Source organism: Lutjanus erythropterus, chromosome 6 (assembly GCF_056507025.1).
Source record: "Lutjanus erythropterus isolate fLutEry1 chromosome 6, fLutEry1.hap2, whole genome shotgun sequence".
Classification (NCBI taxonomy): domain Eukaryota; kingdom Metazoa; phylum Chordata; class Actinopteri; order Lutjaniformes; family Lutjanidae; genus Lutjanus; species Lutjanus erythropterus.
The window spans coordinates 20,672,428-20,694,901 of record NC_139322.1 but is presented as its reverse complement, the minus strand read 5'-3'; the positions used below and the strand labels follow the sequence as shown (position 1 = coordinate 20,694,901).

General features: G+C 40.6%; 1 protein-coding gene across 1 annotated transcript in view; it reads left to right on the top strand.

Moving 5' to 3' along the window:
- The window catches only part of nav1a (neuron navigator 1a), a 144,788-nt gene that overhangs the window by 94,839 nt on the left and 27,475 nt on the right, over positions 1 to 22,474 (top strand). Inside the window, exon 8 of the mRNA XM_084721119.1 lies at positions 18,672 to 18,810. Within this exon, the coding sequence (XP_084577245.1) occupies positions 18,672 to 18,810 (139 nt within the window). The remainder of the gene's footprint in view (positions 1 to 18,671; positions 18,811 to 22,474) is intronic.

Sequence of the window (22,474 nt, the reverse complement as noted above, 5' to 3'; positions counted from 1 at the left end):
TGTAGGTAATACACTGACTGTGGATAAGTAGCTTGCACAGCCCCCTTTCGTATAATCCAAACTATCCTTTTAAGACAACATGGACAGATGAAGATGCTCTTATTGATTTAGTTTCTTTGTGTGTAGGAGAAGGTTTAGGGGGATGTTGGGGGTCAGCTCTGCTCTTTTTGCTCAACTGACCCCTGTAGCATCCATTGACCCTTTATGTAAACCCATTAGAGCAGAGTGGCCTGATATCAGGGCATTAGACACACACACACACACATACACACACACACACTTGCCATCTAACCCATTGAGACACACATACATTTTCAGTACCAGAGCACCAACCACAGTGTTTTTATAAGCGTGTGTTTTCGTTGGACGTGTGTTCTCAAACAGACTGGCTGTCAAAAGACTGATAAACTATATGATCAAAACCAGAGGGGGTATTAGTAAGAGTCTGAGTTTCTCTGTGTGTAAGTTTATGCGTGGGTGTGCGCATGTAATGAAACATTAAACATGCATCACTGGATAACCAGTTCCAGCAAACACAAAGATTTGATCTGCTCTATTAGTCATATATTTTTTAAACTCTGTTAGTCACAGACGTCCAACATCAACTTTGTGTCTGTCTGTCCTTGTGTGATACAAAGAGCCTGCTCAGCATGACCTGTCTCGATATCTAGATCCACCCCTGGTTGACAACACGACCTCATCCAAATAACTGATTAGCAAGCTGGTGACATCACTCATTAATGTGTGTCACACCCGATCTCATCATGGTTATTTTAATTAAATAAAAATGGAGATTCGGTCACTGCGCGTGTCATAGCTGATGTCATTTAAATGTGCATGGTCAGCAGCTCTGATTGGCTGAATGCTTTGACAGCTTCCTGCCATCAGATGCTTCATTAGAGACCGTGCACAGTAATTAAAGCGGAAAAGTGTAATGTCTTTAATTACCTTATCATAATTATATCCAGCTGTGTGGCCGAGGGTAGTAAAACAGCACATTTCCCACGCTTTTGAGGAATGTTGATCAGGTTTGTCAGGCGGCACCTGTCAGCTGACTGTGCCAATACCCTCTAACTTTGACATTTTAGTGAATAAAGTGTCAGACTGAGGGCATTTTCTCCGTACACCAACACTTCATCTTTGCTATAGTTTGTAGATGTAGAAAGTTTCTGTTTTCATCACACAAACACAAATGTTGCCTGTTGTGCTTTTGGATTTAAGGGCCAAAGATAGATTAAGCTGTTTTGGAAACAAACTTTGCTGACTCGAGCACTGGATGAGTTAGTAGGGTCAACGGGCCTGTTGGTGATGTTATCACACCCTCATGATTCATGATTCGTGAACGAGACTTTATAATCTTCAGCACACAAACATGCCAACACAAGTGCAGGTAATTTTTTTTTTTAAGTTTTTATCAATACAGGCATGGGGTGTTTTTACAAAAGATTCCTGTTCACATAGAAAAAAAAACTCTATGCAGTGCATGTTCATGCCACTTTAAACAGCAGCTGATCAACCAGCCTACATGACAATTTATAAGTCTAAAATTTTCAGAAAAGGTTTAATCTCTGCATTCACACTACCAGCATTTTCAGATTTATTCACAAATGGCGTGAGATGGGACCAACTCATTGTTTTGCAAATAACAATAACAAGTAAGTCTCAAGTCTTTGCATTCGTGCTAAACCTTATGTTTCAAGTCCTAAACAAGTCATAATGTAATAGTGAGTTTCAGCCTCATTGATTTACAAATTCAGTTAGCTGTTAAGTTAATATTAGCTAAACATTAGCTCACTAACTAGGCTGATGTAAGGCCTTGTGCATTTTCAGATGCCAAAAGAAGTGTGAAATGTTGCATCTCTATCTGTACTGCCTTGTTTTTTCTGAACGTGAACAAAATGATCTTCTGTATTATTTTTTCCAACTGGAACTCAGTGAGTTCCTAATGGTTCTTTCCTGCAACTTGATTGGATGCTGTCCAACTGGTTCAAAACAAAGTGGATCTGGGGATTGTAGGGAATTAATTCTTGACTTGCTGAGACCTAATAGTCTTAACTTTAGTTTATTCAGGAAATTAAGTGAAATAAATTGATTGTGACACACAATCTTTGGGCTTGTTGTCATGTAATTTCAAGTCAAAAGGCTCAAGTCTGAGTGAAGGCCCAAATATAGAGAAACACATGTCCAAAGTCACTTCATGTGACCACTGCACTGACTCTTGATGTTTGGCAATTAAGTGAACAAGCAAACTTGTCCTGCCTACAAGGTCATTAGGGAGACCTGAGAGCGAAACAACAGATGCTTGTAACCTGTGCTTGTAAGACACATGCACGTTTTTATTGTACACACAGGAGCTTGTGTTCACAAACAGAGCTCATATTTTCATGAGGTGGTGCTCCCTGTGGTTTAGTGAGTTTCTCTGTTACATCAAAGCCAGAGAAGGACCTACAGCCAGACAACCGTTCACCTTAACAGGCTCGCCGGGGACGAGGGAGAAAACCTTAAGCCAAACCTCAATGGCCATGGAGAATAATAAACCCAGGATGTCATTTTCACCTGATAGAGAGGTAGTTTTTTAGAGTGAGTAAAATGTTCAGACGATGTCCTGCATTGAAACTTGCTGTCTTTTGAGTTTAATGAAAAGTGAGTCGCTTCGTATTCGTGTTGGGACAACAAACTTGAGGCTGTGGAATTAAGTTTTATTTTATTTTTGTGTATGCACTTGTGCGTTGGTATGCATATATGTGTCTGCATATGTCGGAGGATTAGGGAGTGGAACCCCAGAATACACTCGCTGGAATGTGAAGTGTGTGTTTTGAGCAGCCCAAGGGCGAGGAATGTCTCCGAAACTCACTGTAACAACTTTAAGTGGCATGACCGGGGTGCGTGTGTTATGAGTGACAGCAGGTGAAGGGTGCGTGCTCATGCAGGGTGCGCCCCGAGGCCTGTTGGTCACCACCACATGTGTTCACGTTTGCAAACGCACACATACGGTGACCTGTCTGTCCCCTCCACAGCATGGGAGCGATGTGTGTGTGTTTTAATAGGTGTCTGCTTTATCTCAGCCAGAAGAAGTGAAAGAGTATCTCTGCTCCAGTCAATGGTCCTTTCATTCTTTTTTGTTGAGGTGGTGTTTGGACAACCTTTGGCAGGTGCTTAGTGGTGCTCTACTCAGATCTGTAGTCTCTTTGTGAAGCTTGATTTGATTTAAACAAAAGCTACAGAATCAGTTTTGATTCACATGCTCTCACCTTGTGCTTTCCTTCTTTTCCTTTTCTTTCTTTCTAAACAGATCTACTCTTTTCTTACACCCCCCCCAAACTGACTTCAAGGACTAGTGTATAAGATTTAGTGGCATCCAGGTGTGAGATTATAGATTGCAAACACCTTCTTTCAAATTTTGTCAAATTTCTTTTATTACAGCCTCTTAAATGTGAATATTTTCTGGTTTCTTTACTCCTTTATGACAGTAAAAAGTCATCTGACTGGCATTCAAGGATGTCATCTTGGGCTTTGGGAAACACAGGCAGACCAAACAATGAATCGATTAATCGAGAAAATAATCCGCAGATTATTCTTCAGTGAACATACTCATTAATTGCAGGCCTAATAGTTACTGAAAGGCTCTGTCGTATGTTTGTTACCTCTGTAAAGAACTAAAAACTCCCTCTTTATGTATTTTTATAGCCTTCACAACAGAGTTGGTCCAGACTGTGAACAGCTAGCCAATTAGCTGGCTAGTTGGCAGCTACAAGCCAGTCTAAAGATAATTTAAAAAGCCTAAAATAATAGGTCTCCCAAAATGCAGTTCAGAGCAACTGTATATTTAATTTATTGGAGACTCACTCAGTTTCTCAGGGACTACACTGAAAACCTATCAACCTCACTGTTTTATATTCAGTTTCTTCTGCATTCTGCCAATAGATCCCTGTAAATCTGGACCTTTAAGAGATGCTGCTTGGCCTCTTAAGCACCATCAGGCCAGGATCCACTGATCCACTCCAGTCAGCACATTTAACATCTCACTGCAATGTGGAAACTCACTGCTGTTGTGTGTACTAATCTGGGAGATTAAGACATAATCAAGTGGTGGCATTAGTTGATAAGCTGTCGTCATCAGAAAATACAGAATTAACCATGACACTGAAGGCATAATTTAATCAACATGACAGTTTCTTTGTGTAGGGAGAGGATGGCCTCTGAAGTGTTATTTACGTGTCTGTGCCAGTTGTTGTGTCTGAGGCATTTGGTAGACATGTTGCGCCACTGCCCTTTTTCCCATGAACACTATGGCTCACATGCTGACACCGTAGTTCCTCCATCTGCTATACTGTGTGTGCCTGTGTGTGTGTATTGGAAGGAGTTAGTTCCCTATTGTGATGCATTTGATAGCATTACAGTATCCTCTTTACTGTAAATGAACACCATCGTATCACTATTAGATTTCTTGGTTAATATCAGTGGGTCGTCCGTGCAACATTTCCCCTTCCCAAAACCCAACAGGTTAACTATATCGTATTTCACTGTTTTGTTGTCGTCGATGTGTCTGGAAGGAGGCCAGAGGTAATTCTACCCCAGGATTCGACCCCTGTGCTGGGCCTCTGCATGCCAGCCGGGGTTCCCCTCCTGAACTCCTCCCCAGTTTTTACCCCTTGAGTCGGGACTGGGAAGCGCTCCACACTGCACTGCACCCCAGCCTGAACTACTTATGGAGGTGATTTAAAAGGCTGTTCCACCTTGTCCCAGGAGTGCTGTCCCTCTTCTGCTTCCTGCTCTCTTGCAGAGAAAAAAGGGACTTTTGGGTTACTTCTGGGGGTCAAGGGTTACTGGGTCACTTAAGAGCCCTGCTGGTCACCACCTAACATGCTGAGGCATTTTAATATTTTCTGAAATCTAACACTCTTTGACCCAATTTGTCATGCTCTTTACATTAAGGGCATGAAATCACTATGTGTGAAATTGTTTAGCAGTTGCCTCCCATTCTTGTTGCACAATCAATCTTTTAATTTATGCAAAATAAGTTCAAAAGGCATTGTTTGTATTGTGACTGCATTCAAAGACCTGCATCAGCCTTATTTAGACTGGGGGTCAGTAACCTCTAAACTTTAGCCCCCCTTGAGCTGACTAAGAAGAAGACAAATACAAAGAAGAAGAAGAAGAAGAAGAAGAAGGGTATGCTGCCTCTCAAGGATTCATCTGCACATCTCTTGCGGTTCCTACTGTTTTCCTTTTTGGGGCTTTGTATGAGTATGAGAAGATCAAGATGACCCAGTTGGCGTCAGAGTGATCAACAGTCACACAATTTTTGCTTCCAAGAGTATTTCAACACTCAACGTTCCTTATATGAACCTTGGAGTCTTCCACTGTCTCAACTGACCTGCTTCATCTCACAGGGATGAAGTATTTCAGAGCCAAGTCGACTCTCAGCTGCGAAGTGTTGAACTCTTAGCAAACCTCGTCTGTCTGTCCACCCTGGGGAGGTCAGGAGGAGACACGAGATTCAGAGATAAATTTGCTGTCTGGGGAGAATTTTGCTGAAGCAATTTCTCCTCGTCTTCTCTCTGTCCATCTATCTCCACCTCCCTCACATTCAGAAGAAAAGAAGGAGAAAAAAACATTTTACTGACCAGGATTCCTGCCTTTTTAGTGCTTCAACTTTCCACCCAGAAAGCCCAGAGCATTTGTACACTCTTAGAAATATGCATTTCAAAAGGGTAAATCTTGAAGGGCTGAGCTTTTACACAGAACCATTTGGTTCTTGGTTTTTGGTAGAACCCCGTGATTGGGTTCTAGATAAAACCCTCGGAATATAAAAAGGTTTTTATTAGAACCTCCTGGGCTCTTGTTAGCACTCATAGAAGGTAGAAAGATTCTCCTTTCTGGGAGTTTCCACCAAAAATAAACTGGTTTGGAACCAGAAAAGTTAGTTCCCATCCAAAGTGGGTGTGTCGTATTCTCCGGCTTGTTCTGTATTGTGCAACGCTCTCTGTTGATGGCATCCTTGATTACAGTGGTTCCACTCAAGACTGGTGAAACATGGGCTGGTTCACTTGATCGCACCAAGGATCGCACCAGAGGTTTTTTTCTATTGGAAATGTGCCCAGGTAGACAGGGAAGTAACATGGAACCAGCAACGTTAGAGTTTACACTGCTAATTTTAAACCTCGCTAACATAGGGCGTTGTACAAAGCACAACAACCTGTAGAATATGACACACCTGCTTTGGTTCCCAAGGAGAACCTGCAATATTTTGGTACCAGAACCAGCCTTTTGGGGTTTTTTTTTTTTGTTTTTTGTTTTTTTGGTGGAAATGCTCTGAATGGTTCAAAATGTGGTGCGTGTGTGTGGCCAGTTCCTTGTTGGTGGAAAAGGCCTATTAAAAAAAGGTTCTACCAGGAACCAAAGAGAGTTCTCCTCCAGAGACAAGCCAAAGAACAATTTATGGTTCTAGTCAGCACCTTTGTTTCTAAGAGTGTAAAATGTGTCTCTGTGCGTGGAAATCTTGGAAGAATGATGTACCTTAATATTCTTTCACACACAAACACACACCTTGGAGCCAGTAAAGTGCAGGCCTGCCTGGCTTAGTGTAACCCTCAGTGGAGCAGTGAGTTGAGCAAAGCTGCCGTTCCCACCAGCTACTAACATCACACACATCTGACAGCTAATTCAAGCGTCACTCCAGGGGACAGTGGCAATTTAGTACATCTGATGTGGTTGTGTTTGTGTGTGTGTGTGTGTGTGTGTGTGTGTGTGTGTGTGTGTGTGTGTGTGTGTGTGTGTGTGTGTGTGTTTGTGTCCTGAGCCCCCAGGCCATAGCTGTCAGGGATCTGCCTGTCAAAGGCACAACAGGGTTTCTCCTTTGTGATGGCCATTTAGAGATGTGACCTCCTGTTTCCCTCCATGGACTCACACTCAAACACACATATATACAGTACGCACACACATGCACCTCTAGCTGACGCCCCTGGTCTGCTCTGATCCCGGTGGCAGATGGAATTAGCAGTAATTACGAGCTCATTAACTCCAGCCTGTTCTGTAATCCCCTGTAATGCCCAAATACTGCTGCGTGTGTTGTGTGTATGTATGTGCATGTGTGCTTGTGTGCACAAAAGAGTGTCCGAGCAGCAGCCATCACACGTTGCTCTATTCCTCATTGTGGAAACGGGACGGAGAGGAAATAATAAATAACGCTGAGGAGGAAATTAATTTCTCTGTTTAGTGTGTACCCAAGGGCTTGTACAATCTAGTTTTTAATTGGGTCTTGTCAGTGATTTACTGTAAGTGTTTAACAGTAGAACTCAGCAGAGAACCTGTATTGGGTAGCTAATTAAAAGACATTTTTAATGACAGATTTGTTGCTAATTACTCGACAAGTGCCCGAAGCGCCCAGACAACATCATGGCGTCATTAAAAAGTGGTGGAATAAGTAATTTACCAGTGAGATTAAAGGTCAGCACAGCAAGTCTAGAAGTGTTTCTCTGATAAGAACAGACAGAGTGCAGCAGATGGCTGATACTTTATGGAAATTAGCAGCTAAATTACATTTGTAATTGATCTGCCTGCATCATAAATATAATGACAGATAAATAATGTGTACCATGATCACCATGGCTACAGTATTCCCCGTCTGCAGTGGGTGGATATTGATGCAGTGTTATGTCTTTACTGTACCTTATGTGTCAGAGTTTGAGGCTTTCAAGATATAATAAGAGCTTAGCCTGCAGAGGGAATTCTTTCATGGCCCTATATGGTGCTGCAGTGATGGATTATCCTACACAGAAGCTTCTTAAAAAATCAATGTGACCCTCAGAATGGTTTAAATACTCATCCAGCCAGGGAGAATATTTTGATAACATATCAGCTTCTCATATTTCTCTGCTATCTGCTTATAAACCACCAGGGTGATTCTTTTTTTTAAACTATTTTTATTGGTAAAAGTACTACATAGTCATTTCCATATCACCAATTTTACTTTTACTTTAACTATGGCGGGACAATATGACTTACAAATAATATTTGATTTTTTAAGGCTATTCTGCAATATATGATATTTTCAATACACATTTTCTCTAAAATTACATACAGTAAAATCTCAAGTAATGTAAACATGATGATCTTGGAGAACATGATACATAGCTGGAGATTAAACTACCTAAAATACGCAGAACCATGAACATCTACAGCAGTAAAATGCAACATACACATTATTGCAGCGGTATTATTATTCCAAAAATATCATAAATAATAGCAAAACACTTAGAGTAGGCTTAGATGATATTGACAAAATGAGACTAAATAAGCTTCTCTATATCAATATTACATGGTTGACTATAGGTGCTTTCACAAAATATTAACATAATGAGATTTTTGATAAATAATCATCAGTAATGTGGATATAATGGCCAAGTGGGTAATAACAGAGCGGCTAGAACAGTCTGGTAAGTTCAGAAAATTACATCACTTTACTGTAATGCAGCCTTTAAAAGTAGGAAAAGACAAAACTTATGCCATATCATGATAGAACAATATCCAAAATCCAAGACGATAGCTAGTCTGACATCACAGTATCAATAAAATGTCAATATATTGCTCAGTCCTACTATAACTGTAAATGTGACAACTCAGAAAAAAGGAAAAAGGACAAGTAAAAACAAATAAACAAACCCAAACCAAACAACATAAATGGAAAAATATCAGGAAAGAATAAAAAGAGGATTTAAAGAGGAGTAAATGGGATAGACTGACTCTGGTTGTAGATCACAGAGGCACCAGCATTCTTTACAGATCAAGTTCAGCAGGACAGAGTGAACATATATAGCAAATATGGTAACAGGCCAGAGATCTGGCTCAGGAGGAATGTTTGACAGACTATTGAAATATTCAGTAAGTGATCTCCAACGTGGAGAAACCACCGGTGGCGCCACCATGACAGAATTTCTTTGAAACTTTGAAAAAGAATCACGTCTTCAACCAGATTAAAAAGGTGGGTGGTTTTTGAGATGTGCAGGATAATAATAGCCTTCCTCTTTCTATGAGTGTTGTGGAGGCAATTATATCAACATTAGGATGGCGCACCAAATATGCCACCAAGGTGATTCACTGAAGTGTTCGTGTGTGTGAGTGTGTGTTTGTTTCATGGTGATAAGCTGCTGAAGTGGTCCAGGGACCCATGTTGTTAACCATCTGTGCACACAAACCACATTCACCCTCTGTTTCGAGCTTACCAGGTTAATGTCTGTCCACACGCTTTTGATGTGAGCTTGTGCACACAGTCAGTGTGATTTTCCTTAAATTTCAGAGGCTTAAATCAACTCTACGGCATTTTTTTAGACTCTATATCCCAGATGGTCAGTGCAGCCATGATGACTATGTTGGAGAGAAGAAACCCTGGCAGTGGGGTGTGGCCCGCCATGCTGCTCTTCCCTGCAAATGATTTTTTTTTTTTTTTTTTGTGAGAGTGTGTTGTGGATATGTGTTTACTCCTGTGTCACTCAGGGTTTTATGAGAAACCTATAGAGGATGTTGGAGCAGACAGCGAGCCATAATGATACTGTTGAGTTTCTCGTTTTCTTTTTTTATGGTTGACCTCTCACTTCATCTTTTTTCTTGCGATTTCATCTGTCGCACCTGTTTTATGGTGAACTGTGGCATTTTTGTAGTGTGATTGTTGATTAATTTGTCTCAGGTGGTTGTCTTACAGGCAGATGTGTCCTCTGTGTGTCCCTCACCCATGTCTTAGAGGCTAAGTCACCTGCTGTTTTCTTCCTCTTCAAGCTCAAGCTCTGAGATTTGTCTGAAAATACTGGATTGTACAGACTAGAGGTGTCGCAATTTCAGTATTTAATCAAAAATCAGTGTGTGCTTACAATTTCAATAACTGAATTAAAAGGCAAAATCAGCGATTCTCCCAGTATTTGTTTTTCTCTCCACCCTGCCTACTTGTGGCATTCGGCACCTGTCCGAAGGAAAAAAACAACACTTCAGAGATGACACTTCACAGTTTACCAGCAGTTATATCACACTTGACACCATATAGGATATCTTTCAAAAGAAGAATTTGAAAATGAAAGTGGCAGCTATCAGGGCATAAAACCGATGATCTGTTGATCTTTAAAATCGAAAGTCATATTGAATCATGGATTTCGAGAATCGTTGCAACCTTGGTACAGACAGACACACTTGCACAGACAATGCATCTCACCTTATTGTCATCTCTAGCACCCGTCACAGTCTCACATATTTAGTCTTTGGAGGATCTAATGACTTCAGCAGCCCTTTCATGCGTGCCCCCTCCGGTTTCTGAGCCGACTGCCCAGTGCCAGTCTGGCAGTGCCCTACTTTCCATTTGCCTGAAAAGGCATCACTACAACCAGGAACCCGTCTGATTTAGCCATTTTGGGTTCTGCCATGTGACACTGTGGATTTTAATAGGAATGGAAAGTTCCCGTCCACTGTAGGACTGCAGAAACACTTTCCATGAGAGAGTGTGTCCAAATATCACCCCGAATAAAACCTGTTTAACCCCATGAGGGTACAAAGAGTTCAACCCCTTTATTCATATCATCATTCCATTTGTATTATATCATTCATAAGATCTAGAGCCGTTTTTACATTTCTGACCCTGTATCATTGCATCATTTCTACAAATGGTTTCCTCTGCTTGCTGACACCCTCCAACTTTCCTCCATATTCTCATCTCATCTGCTCCAATTTGGTCCAGCAGGTCTAATACCAGTTTCCTTCCAGATTGCATTAGCAAAGCTACTAGCTTAAAGATGCCCTGTGGAGCTGTCTTGTAAACAAGCAAAGTTCTGTTTACTTTCTGTTTTACACACCAAAAATGCATTGTGTGAGTCCTTGAGGTCTGAGGCTACATTCACACAGAATCAGGCGTCATGGCGAAAACGCCAGTCCTCCCATTCACTTTGAATTGGGGCAGTCTGTTTAGGCTGCAGCGGTGGGGCGCTGCAGGGGATGCCGGAAAAAAATTTAGCAGCGTCAACTTTAGAGTCAACTTTAGAAAAACACAACCCGATGTCACAATGTGGAGGCCAATCAAGTAAGCCGCCAATCAGATTGCTTCGTTGTCAGTCTAAAATAATCTGTGAAACTGGATATCCAGGCTGAGTTCATGGACCAAACAATGATACTCTCCCAGCTGTGTCCTCGCTTGGTTTATTTCATGTACCCAGCTTCTGTGTCTGTGTAAAGCCCGATTCTATCTGAATGTGGATTCTATCCAAATGTGTAGTGTACATTTCCCTCTTCATAAAACATTTGCAAAACTGCTTTGTAGCTTTTTAAATCCAGTATTGTTTACATCCATTTTTACTGACTTTTGGTTTTCTTCCTTGTCTTTGCTGTCGTGTTGCAGCATATCTTGGCTTTTAACCCCCACCTGTTGATCAGTGGAATAGTGTAACCATTGGTAGGACAGCCAAGTGCAAGATAAATTCATAGGAAAACAGCTCTGTAATGCCACCAGATCTCACAACCTTTAAGGCGACATTACAATAACATTCATAACCATTTCACCTTGCTGATGCAGTGAAGTATCCTGATCCTGTCACGAAGTGGTGTATAATTAGATGACAAGCTATATAATGACATTTTGTTCTTCCTTTTTATTGATCTGTTTAGTGGCTGGCTTTGCTTAAGTGCACCAACATTCTCTATAATGTGCATTGACTATTGATTAGGTAATTACTTAATTATGTTTTTTTTATTGCTCTTTTCTGTGTAGGACAGTAAGTCTGTCTCCTTCCACAATCAGGAGAGCTTCAGCGTCACATTCCTGCAAATGGCCACCATGCAGTTTTAACAAATGTTTGTTTAGATGGAGCAGCTTATCAACCAATACTGTTAAGTCTGCTCCCCGAGGCTGGCAAGACTCCAACTCCCAGCAAGCACTGCTCTCACGAAACCACAGGCAAAGCTGCTTTATCTCTGCAGTGGCTTTTTCTTCCTTTTGGATCCTGTGTGTATTCTCTCACTTTCTTGCTCCCATCCCTCAACCGAGGAGAGGAGAGGAGAGGAGAGGAGAGGAGAGGAGAGGAGAGGAGAGGAGAGGAGAGGAGAGGAGAGCTCTCATAATGAGCAGTAGAAGAGACCATTCACGTTGAGATCAGAGCAATTAGCTCCACAGTCTGAATAGCGTCAGAACACAGAAGCTTGTTAATAAAAGTCGACTGTTTAGCTCAGCAGCAGCCACTCAACAATTCTCTTGATAGTGAGTGAGGCTCAGTGTTTGCGTGGTTGTTCCGGTCGTCTCTGCAGACCACAGGGAACAAAGAAATCATGTCTCTGTGAAAGAAGGATGTTGTTTATATAGACCACCATGACCTTTATTAGTCTGGCAGATTAAAATGAAATATTCAAACCATCTGAAACATTTTGCCACTTGTGTGAAACACTCTCGCTTTATGAGAGATTTCTAAGTTTTCTCTGGACTCGTTGTGGCTTTTCCTTTCGGAGTTGCACATATAATTTCACGAGTGAAGAGAGAGTAGGAAACCAGTTGTGTGCAGCTGGCTCAGGATGACAGAATACAGTGTGTCCATGTGGCAGCTCAGCTGGATGTTGCATTTTGCACATGGTACAAAGAAAAATCATCGGTCAGGTGGAGGTGAAGAATGAGTTTAATCAAGCGCATCTCAGATTAATTGACATTTATTGCAGCCTAAATTGAATCAACATTGATATTCATTTTGCTCATGAAATTACAGTTACAGGGCAACATTTTTCAATGTCCTGGTTCCCCGGTTCCCCACCAGCTTGAGATCAGGCCTAAAGTCACAGCAGACCAAAGAAATTTAACCTCCATTAACATGACATATATATGACATATATGCTTCAGTCAAAGTTTTAAAATCAGATAGAATCAAATAAATAAAACAAAGATTAAACACCAGGCAAAATGTACAACGGGAGCAGACACAAGGCAGAAATTAAAGCATGAAGCTTGGCCGTGTAGTACTCCATAAGCACCAACATTTCAAAATGGCTTCTAAAATTAACAGGAAGCCATTGCAAAGACGATAAAAGTGTAATATGTGACCATCTGTCGGATGGTGTTAAGAGCCTATCAGCAGCATTTTGGACAGTGTGTAGGCGGTGTGAGGAAGATAGGAGAGTTACAGTAACTGAAAACATGATGAGATAAACACATGCCTTAGCATTTTCACCTAATTTCTTGACAAAACTGGCCACAATTGTGCAGACTAGATAGAGAAGATGAGGAAGATATACTGTAGGTTTGAATGTAAATGTGACAGGGAAGTATCTTCACTAAAAGGGTGCTTTGCAATGACTAACTAGCTCATGTGTGAAAGGGGAATTGGGTGCTAATATTATCCCTCAGTCTCTGCAGCTGCTGCTAAAAGAATGAAAAAGACGAGGCGGAGTGAGGGGAGATTAAAACAGGAGATTTCAGAAGCTGCAGATAAGGAAGGAAGGATGGAGCGGATTGAGGTGGAGGAGTTAAGTTGTTGAAAGTTTAGAGGGAAAAGTTGTTGAAAGTTTAGAGGGAAAGTTGAGAGACCATCCTCTTGAGAGAGAGAGTGCATCATGTCTGAGATGCTGAGGAGGTTTTCTATATGTCATCAACAGCACTTCTCTCTCCACTATATAGCTCTCTCTTCTTCATGCTCGTCTTTTCAGTTCTGTCTTCTCGCCCCACACACCACTTCATCCTTTTCTTTTGAGTATCCTCATGTTTCAAGCTATCTTTTCAACCTCAGACTTCCTTTTATCTCACCCAGTGGAGTTGATGGAGGGCTACAGGAGCCAGCGAAGAATTGGATAACATGGCAGTGCATCTGGTGTAGCTGCATATTGGCAGACACTGATTGAAGATCAGGTTTTACTGTAAAAAAGTTTAATTTTTAGCCAAAAACCTTGACTTGGACAGACAGTCCTTTACAAAAAAAAATCACTTGCATGAAGCTCACACCCTTCAGCAGATCATTTCTAAGATCTTTTAGAACTTAAGATTTCCTCCTCTGAGAAGCACAGGTCATTGAAGTCTGATTGATTTCTGGGGATCAGAGCTGAAGCCAGTCTAACTTATCGCCAATACAGTCACATAGAAATTCACATACACATAGATGGACTGACTTATGGTTCCTTATGTTATTCCTCTTGGCTCACATTTTCACAGCACCTCAGTCTTTCTGTGTCTCTCTGGCATCGTCTGGTCTCATCTAAGCACTCTTTAATACCTAAAAAATATTGATTATAATATAATTTAATATAATATTCACATTTAAGAAAGTGAAATCAGAGAATATTGGCTTTTTTATGACTCAAACCAATGAATTGATTATCAGCATAGTTGGCAATACCAAAACCATAGTCAAAGGAGGCAGGGCTATATGGGCATCGCCGTGGTGTTTGTGCAGACTCATTGTCAGAGTATAAAACTGTGTAAAATTAGTATTAAAAGCGTTTTGATGTGAATATTAATCATATTAATAAATCAGTATTTTGCAACACTATTTGAGATTGTTTAAGTGTATAAATCTCATATCACTTTCCAGAAGAAACCTTCCACTATTGAGAAAATTTCAGTGATAAATCAGATGAAATCCACTGTCTTATATGTTATTCACCCATCTACCTGGTGCTGTCTGTGATGTTTGACCCCCGACCTCGTCTCTCCCCTCTGCGGGCTCCTGTTTTCACATCAGTCGGCTGAGTGACACCATTTCCAGCGGAGACCGTTTGTTCTGTTTCCTATCAGATCTGAATTATTCATCAGAGAGAGCATTATCATTCACTGAAGCTCGAGCGGACACGCAGACAGCTGTGAAGTGAATAACAGGATATGAAGAGAAAGGTGTAGCTTTGGAGAGGGGCTGATGGTAAAACACAGCTGTGTCTCCCGAGAGGAAGTTTATCTCCCAGAAATGAGTTTGTTCAATGGGGTTTAGATGACACATGGATGAGTTAAAAGTTTATTATTTCCTCTGTGCAATTTTTGCACAAGGGAGTAAAAAGAAATCTGGTATAAAATGGGATTCCAAAATCAGCTTTTATGGAAAAACATTTTTCTTAGAAAGTTGTTAAATCTCTAATTGAGTCTTAAAATTGTGTATTTTGTGATAAAACAAACTCTGAAATCATCTGACATTTGATAAGATAATTCCACGTTTTCATGGCAAATATTGGGTTGGCAGTTTAAACAGGTTTATAAGCTCAAGAAGTATTTTGAAATGAAATGAAAATATCTGAATTAACAAAACAGATCACAAGTTTTTAAGTCTTGCTAGGTGTGTGGGGTTTTTTTTTGTTTTTTTTGGCATTTGACATGGAGACAAAAAGTGTAGGTTGGCTTTGTGGATGTGCCAAGCCCAATCTTAAATTTGCCCTCAATCCAACTCTGGCGTATAGACAAGGCAGCATGACAGCCACTTCAGACGTAAAATCTCGTCTGCTCTTTTTTTTATGTGTCTACGTATCCACAGGCTAGACAGGGAGGGCTTTCCCTTCGCCCCTCTCCCCCTGATCCCCGCCGTCAAGTCCCCCAGGGTACAGCGTGACCCATACAGGCACCCAACCGGAAGGCCCACACCGCTTTCTCTCCTCTGTGACACAGTATACGTGACCTCATTAGGCAAGCCCCGCCCTCTCAACCTGTTTTACAGTATAGTACGATATCAGTCGAACCTATTGACCCTCATAAAGGAAAAAACCCAACCCCCTAACTTCCTAAACATGACCTACTTAATGTATACAGACACATGTGGATGTACACCCACAAACCCAAACACACCTCAGATGTGCCTTTTACTCCCCCCCCCCCCCCCCCCCCCCAGTCTCCCGCTTCCTCATTGAGTCAGACGACAGATTTGTTCCAGTTATTTCTTGAGGCTAATTCACCTCGTTCGCTCATATTACTGTAAATATAGTATTCATGTCTTTGTCATTAGACGAGAAATAGTCAAACATCAACCACAATTGATTTGATCAGGGAAAAAACTGAATTGCTTGTTATATCATGAGGAGCACAATTCAACTTTTTTCAGCTTGTAAAACACATCCAACTAAATGTCAAAATTTCAGCCACTCTCTCTGAGATGTATTGAAAGGAAAATAACAAGAACAGCTTTATTTGTATTTGGAGGATTACAAGAAGAGAACAGTAAGACCTAAACCATGGGAAGATTATTGCCAACATAACAGTAAGGACATAAAATCGATACAGAAACAAAGCTTGAATAAAATGGCAAAGATACAGTGTGGTGAAAGTTTCATTTCACAAGAGCTAGCTCAAAGTTCAGTTCACCAAAAATAAAAAGTTCAAGTTCATAGTTTTAGTCATTTTGAAGTTCACAGTACCAAAAATGAACATTAATTAATTCCATTAATTAATTAATTTATTTAGTTATTTATTTTTGTATTATTTTAAATAGAGCCTCCTCCTGCTTGAGAAATTATGGAACTAATGCATGAGAACTACAAGGACATGAATTGGGGGATGAGACAGAGGAGATGAGCATATATAACCAGTTTGCAGTGTAGGTCGTACACCTAAAGCTTTATGATCGCTGTGATAGCTGTTATATCACCTGGACACTTCTGTCCATATTCTCACGCTCTCTCTTTCTCTGCTGCGTGCGAGTCTGAATCACATTTCCTTTTAAGTAATCTCACATTCATTAGTTATAAAATGAGATGCTCAGTACACCATTCACCAAAAGCATGAACACATTCAATGAATGTGCTGTTTTAGCATGTCCATGCACAACACTGATAATATAAAATACATCAAAACAGAAACTTAATAAAAAGCCAGATTAAATATATGTATGTTCTGAAAATACAACAGTATAAATGGCCTTTTAGACTGAGGCATTTTAAAAGTTGACCCCCAACTTTTACACTGAATTATAGAGATATCTAGTAAATAAAGGCATTTAAAGACCAAAAGAAAATAAATATAAAATCAATTTTAAAAGATAAAGGTACTTAAACTTGGGTAAATGTGATCTCTCCACCAGTCCACCAGTAGTGTCTTGCACTGGTAAATGTCCAACATGGTCCCTGCATAAACTCTACAGTGGTCCAATCTACAGTAGTTAACACTATAACAAGGACACGTTTCTGAATATCAGAAATTTATAATGGCAGCAGTATAAGACGAGACAGGTTGAGGTGAAATTGGTAAATGAAAACAATCAAGTCTTCAACTGTATCATGAACTAGTTCCTGGAATGCACTGAACATCCTGAATTCAACCGTGTCTGCGTTATCCGAGAGTGCTTTTGCTTAGTGTGGGATGTCTATTGATGTTATTGTTTTAGATCTACAGATCTAACTGCTGTAGAAACACCCCCAACCTGTTTATGTCAGGATTTTCAGAACAGTTGCTCTTGGGGAAAAAGAGAAAACAGCTTCGCAGATGTGTGCCAGGCGGACGGACTTCACAGTCCTGGCACAGACTCCCCTGCCGTATGCACTCGTGGGCGCATGCATCACTGTATATGTTCTTCAGCGCTATTTTTGTGTGTGTGTGTGGGTTGAGATGATGTCGAGGGCGCTCCCAATTTCAGTTCGCCAAGTGTTTGCAGTGTGAAAGTTAGATATATAGAGCAGGCAGCTCTAAATGAGGCCTGTGTGCATGAATATTTAATCAAAAGACAAACTGGAAGACATGGAGCCAAGTAAGCCGAGCACTGATGTAACTGATCTAGTGGAGCTTTGATAGTTCATGCGGTTTATAACCTCGAGGAGATGTGTAGCTAACTGTTGCAGGTTGCTTTGTTTTTCTCAGGTATTCTTGGGTAGAGAGCAGGTGGCGGTATGTGATGCCTGATTGATCTTTGCAGGGAAACAGAATTAGCTTCTGTACGCCCTTGGAGTTGGAAAAGATTCTGTGTCTTGATCAAGGACATGTTCAGAAAAGTGAATGCTTGATTATACTGGGGTTTTAACTCAGGTTTACCAGTTCAAAGAGTCCCTACTCAGTTACTTTGCCAAATTTACTTTACATTTATCTATTTGAACTGCTCTCCATTACCTTTAGCTAGCTATTTGAATTGTATATTCATTGCTTTTAATTATTATTTTTTTTATTATTACTTTTAGCTACCTGTTTAGACTTCTGCCAAATTTTCACTCACTGACTCAATAGTCAGATATCTGTTTATTTAATGACATAGAAATTTCTTTTTTGTTGTTGTTCATTTGTTGAGCTACAAGCTACTCCACAGTGCAGACGCACCACCTGCCTTGCATGCTTGAGACTCACTCCTTTAATTAGGGCTGAATGACATGCAAAATAAATAAATAAATAAATAAACATACTGGATTATTTTGACAGATATTGCAATTGTGATATGACTCACGATTTTAGTCGGAATGGTATTTTTTGCATTTAATTTTCAGCGAAGAAAATCTAAAATTGGCGACTGTGATTTTTGCCGGGATCGGTACTAAACAAGTGTCTGGAGAATATGATTCGTAGGGCGTCTCTTCAGCACCACAGTGCTTCATTTATAACGGCGTGTTGTGATGCATTTTACCTTTATCAAAAAAAATTGCAGCTCCTGCAATGCGGATATGGCACTTGGCCGTATTGTAATTTTGATAATATTTTTATTAATTGTTCAGCCCCAGCTTCAATATATGGATCTCATCCGACACGTCGTCTTTGTCATTGTTTGTTTCAGTTGGGATGAGAGCAGCTCCATCAGCAGCGGTTTGAGTGACGGGTCAGACAACCTCAGCTCTGAAGAGTTCAACACGAGTCCCACCCTCAACTCCCTCCCTACCACTCCCATCGGCTCCCGCAGAAACTCAACCATAGTGGTAAGTAACACAGACACACACACACACACACACACACACACAGCTGTCTGATACAAATGGATTAGTGGTGTGTGTTGGTTACAGTAGTATTGATTAAGCTGTTAATCCAGGGAGGTATTAATGAGGTGCTAAATGATGTGTCGTTTACACAACAGGCAGCAGGACCCTGGCATCAGAGACAAAGCCTGATTAAGCATTCTACACACACGCATAATATTTATCGCATCTACAGTGATCGATGTTTGCCGCAACACATGCTGCATGCTGGACTGCTGCATTGTTCTAAAAGGCTGCCTTTTGTGGCATTAAGAGCTGTGTTGAGCACCTATCAGGCTTCTTTTGAAGGTTTCAGAGAGAAATGGATGAAAATGATCAACTACTGCAACCCAGACATAGGTGTTGGTCATTGATCTACACCAATGCATAAAAATCAAACCAAAATTATAGTATTATAAAAAATTTATATATATATGCCATGCCATTTATGCTTTAGAAGTTTGGGACTGGAAATTTGGCTTTAAATAGTAAAAATGCATGTATGATATCAGAGTTGAGTGTCTCATTGTGTAGCCACAAAAATCTGAATGAAAATAAACATTAATACTATTTTTAAAAAACTAATTCAAAAGACGGGACATTTTTCTTTTTAGGCCATTTCCTCAAAACTGTGTAGGGGGGACAGGTGATGTTTTGATTTGTATCTCCCTCAGGAATCTCAACACAGAAGCTATAACTGCTGTGGATGGGAGCAGCAGTAAAATGTATTTTAGCCCCCTAAAAAGAGACCACCCAAACATTAGTTTCAGCGTATGCTATATTTACAATATTTTCACTGCTTTGCTTTGTCATCAGACAGCCTATTCTGATGGGGAACTGAACTGTGCTCTCTTCAAAGCCACCAGACCCAGACTGAGGCAGCAGTAGACCTCTTGAGTCCTGAAAGGCAAATTTACTGATTTTGTCAAAGGAGTCTGGAAACTTTGAAGAGAGCATAGATGGCTTCTTCAGTTTCCCGTTGGAGAGAACTGCCTGAAGACAAAGCAAAGCAATGAAAATATTCCAAATATAGCTTACATTTAAACTTTTTTGATTTGATGAACTTTATTGATTTCTGCAAGGTAAAATTGGTGCTTTTGTCAAAAGAGTCTGAAGCAATATAATGACTTCAGTTCCCTCTGGTTCAGTTGGATCAGACTGAGCATCAGGCTGATGAAGCTGGAACAGAGAAGTTTTGTTGAACCTGTTTGGTGGAACAGCTGACATGGATTATTTTATGGTTGGTTTGTGTCGTAAGTTGTGTAATTCTCATAATAAATGTTTAAGCATGAGAACACCCAATTCAAATTCAAGTGTATAAAAAATTAAATGACAATATTTCAAACTTGGATTAAAACTAGTTTCTGATATTTTTTTAGATGCTTACGTTTTGGATGCCTAAATTCTATAGGCCTAGATAGAAAGCTATGTAGATTTTTCAAGGATTCAAGGTCATTTATATCATTATAAAAGACAGGGTTGTGCAACAAAAATAAGGGATTTTTAGATTTGAGTTTCCAGTGGCTATAATTATACCAGTTCAAGCTTTGATTGAGTCAACAGTTTTTCTCTGGCGAGGAATTCATCAACCTGATTCAGCTGATGCAGAGCTCATAGTTTTGTCCCAGTTTAGTTTGGTGTAATTAGGCTGACTGACTGGAGTTAGAAACAACTGCCCTGAGTGATAATGTTTGTTCTGCACTGTATACAGTGTGTATGCTCTGGTCTTAAAAATGTGCTTTGAGGATTCATGGGAGGATTTGGGACTCGTGACCTCAGTGCTTCTAAAATCCTGTCTTCAGCTCTGCTTGAGGTTCTTTAAGATCCATCTGTAGCTGTACGGCTTCCAGACAGTGTGTGTGTGTTTTCCCTGAGTGTCTGATGTAGGTCACACCTCCGCGATGTGGTTTATGTGACTGATGTAGTGGGATTTTAGAGACAGAGAGAGGAGAGAAAAGGGGAATCAGTGTAACCATAGCAACCAAAGCACAGGGATGCTGAGAGTGCGGGTCTTTGTCTTCTTTTGCCGTATTCTGAAGGACAGGTCTAGATCGTGGCCATCTGCACACACACACACACACACACACACACACACTCTCTCTCTCTCTCACACACACACACACACACACACACACAGACATACACACACACACACACACACACACACACACACACACACACACAGGGCCATCTGCAGTCCTGCATCCGGGCCAGCGAGCCGCAAGAACCGGGGGCACCTCCCTCCACGCCTTAGTTGCAGGAGTCATAGCAACCATTACCCCCCTTTGGCATCGTTACCATGGCAACCAAGCATCACATCATCATGCACCCCACATTGCCTTAATACACATGGCTCCCTGTTCTCTCGCCGCTCTCAGCTGATGTTTGTTCTTTATATCGGTTTCTCTTTGTGTCCTGAAGACATTTCTTTGTCTCTGTCTTCTCCTCTATATCACTCTCCACCTTTCCCCCCCCCTTTTTGCTTCTGTTGTATTTTAATTTCCTTAAAGGCAACTCTGGCTTAACATCCATTCCTCATGTCTCCCACATATTATATAATATACTCAACAAGGATATGAGGGTGGAGGAGAGAAGGGTTATAAAGAAAAGAGTGCACGAAGAAGACATGGCTGAGAGAAAGAGGAAGGATTAAAGCCAGAAAATGGTGCATGTAGGTGGCATAAAAATCTTACATTTCCTCACCTCCACACAGTTAATACACCTTATTTTCCCACTACCTTTTTGTAACAAGCCTATTTGTCTTTATGTTTGTGTTATTATCCATATTTTGCCACAGCTATCTGGAGAAATGTGTATCTCACCCCCTGTGTTTCAATAATCAGGGAATGTGTGTGAGGAAATGACAATGTTTTATCAACAAGGTCTGGTCAAACAGGACACACACACACACACACACACACACACACACACACACACGCATACCTCCTCCTCATGTGATGTGAACCTGCCCATGGGGTCTATTGGTTTTAATAAAAAAGGAATTCAGCATATGAGTCCTCATGAGAACCGCTGGGTGTAATGTCCTGAAGTGGCAGACACACACACATACACACACAAACATCCTCACATTCACACACCTCCAGATGCATTGTGTAACAGTCGGTCTCCTACAGAGGCATCGCTACAGCCATTGGGCCAATCCTACTTACAACAAAAGATAAAAGAACATCAGAGCTCTTCCAAATTGGAAGATATATAGCAAAGTAGGCTAACTAGACAGCTTTGAATTTTGGTGTAACAGTTTACTACAGCGCACACAATGAAGACGAGGAGGAGCTGGAAAAAAGACTGGTGTGACTATCATTATATGGGCATGGTTTAGGTTTAAAAGCGTTTAAAAGAGTTTGTATATTTTTCTACTTATTGTTCCAGTTTTGCACATTAAATGTTCCTAAATTACCTCTGTAATGTATGTGAAATATGTCCTAGTAATACATTTGAGAGTAGAGTAATACCTGCTATGTGGTTGTCATGCCAGTGCTTTACCCCCACAGAAGAATTTAGATTAGAATTTAAAGAAAAAAATAAATACAGTGATATATACTGTACTGTTACTATCCATGTGTCAAATTATACAGTGATATAAATTTTAGGCCATACCGCCCAA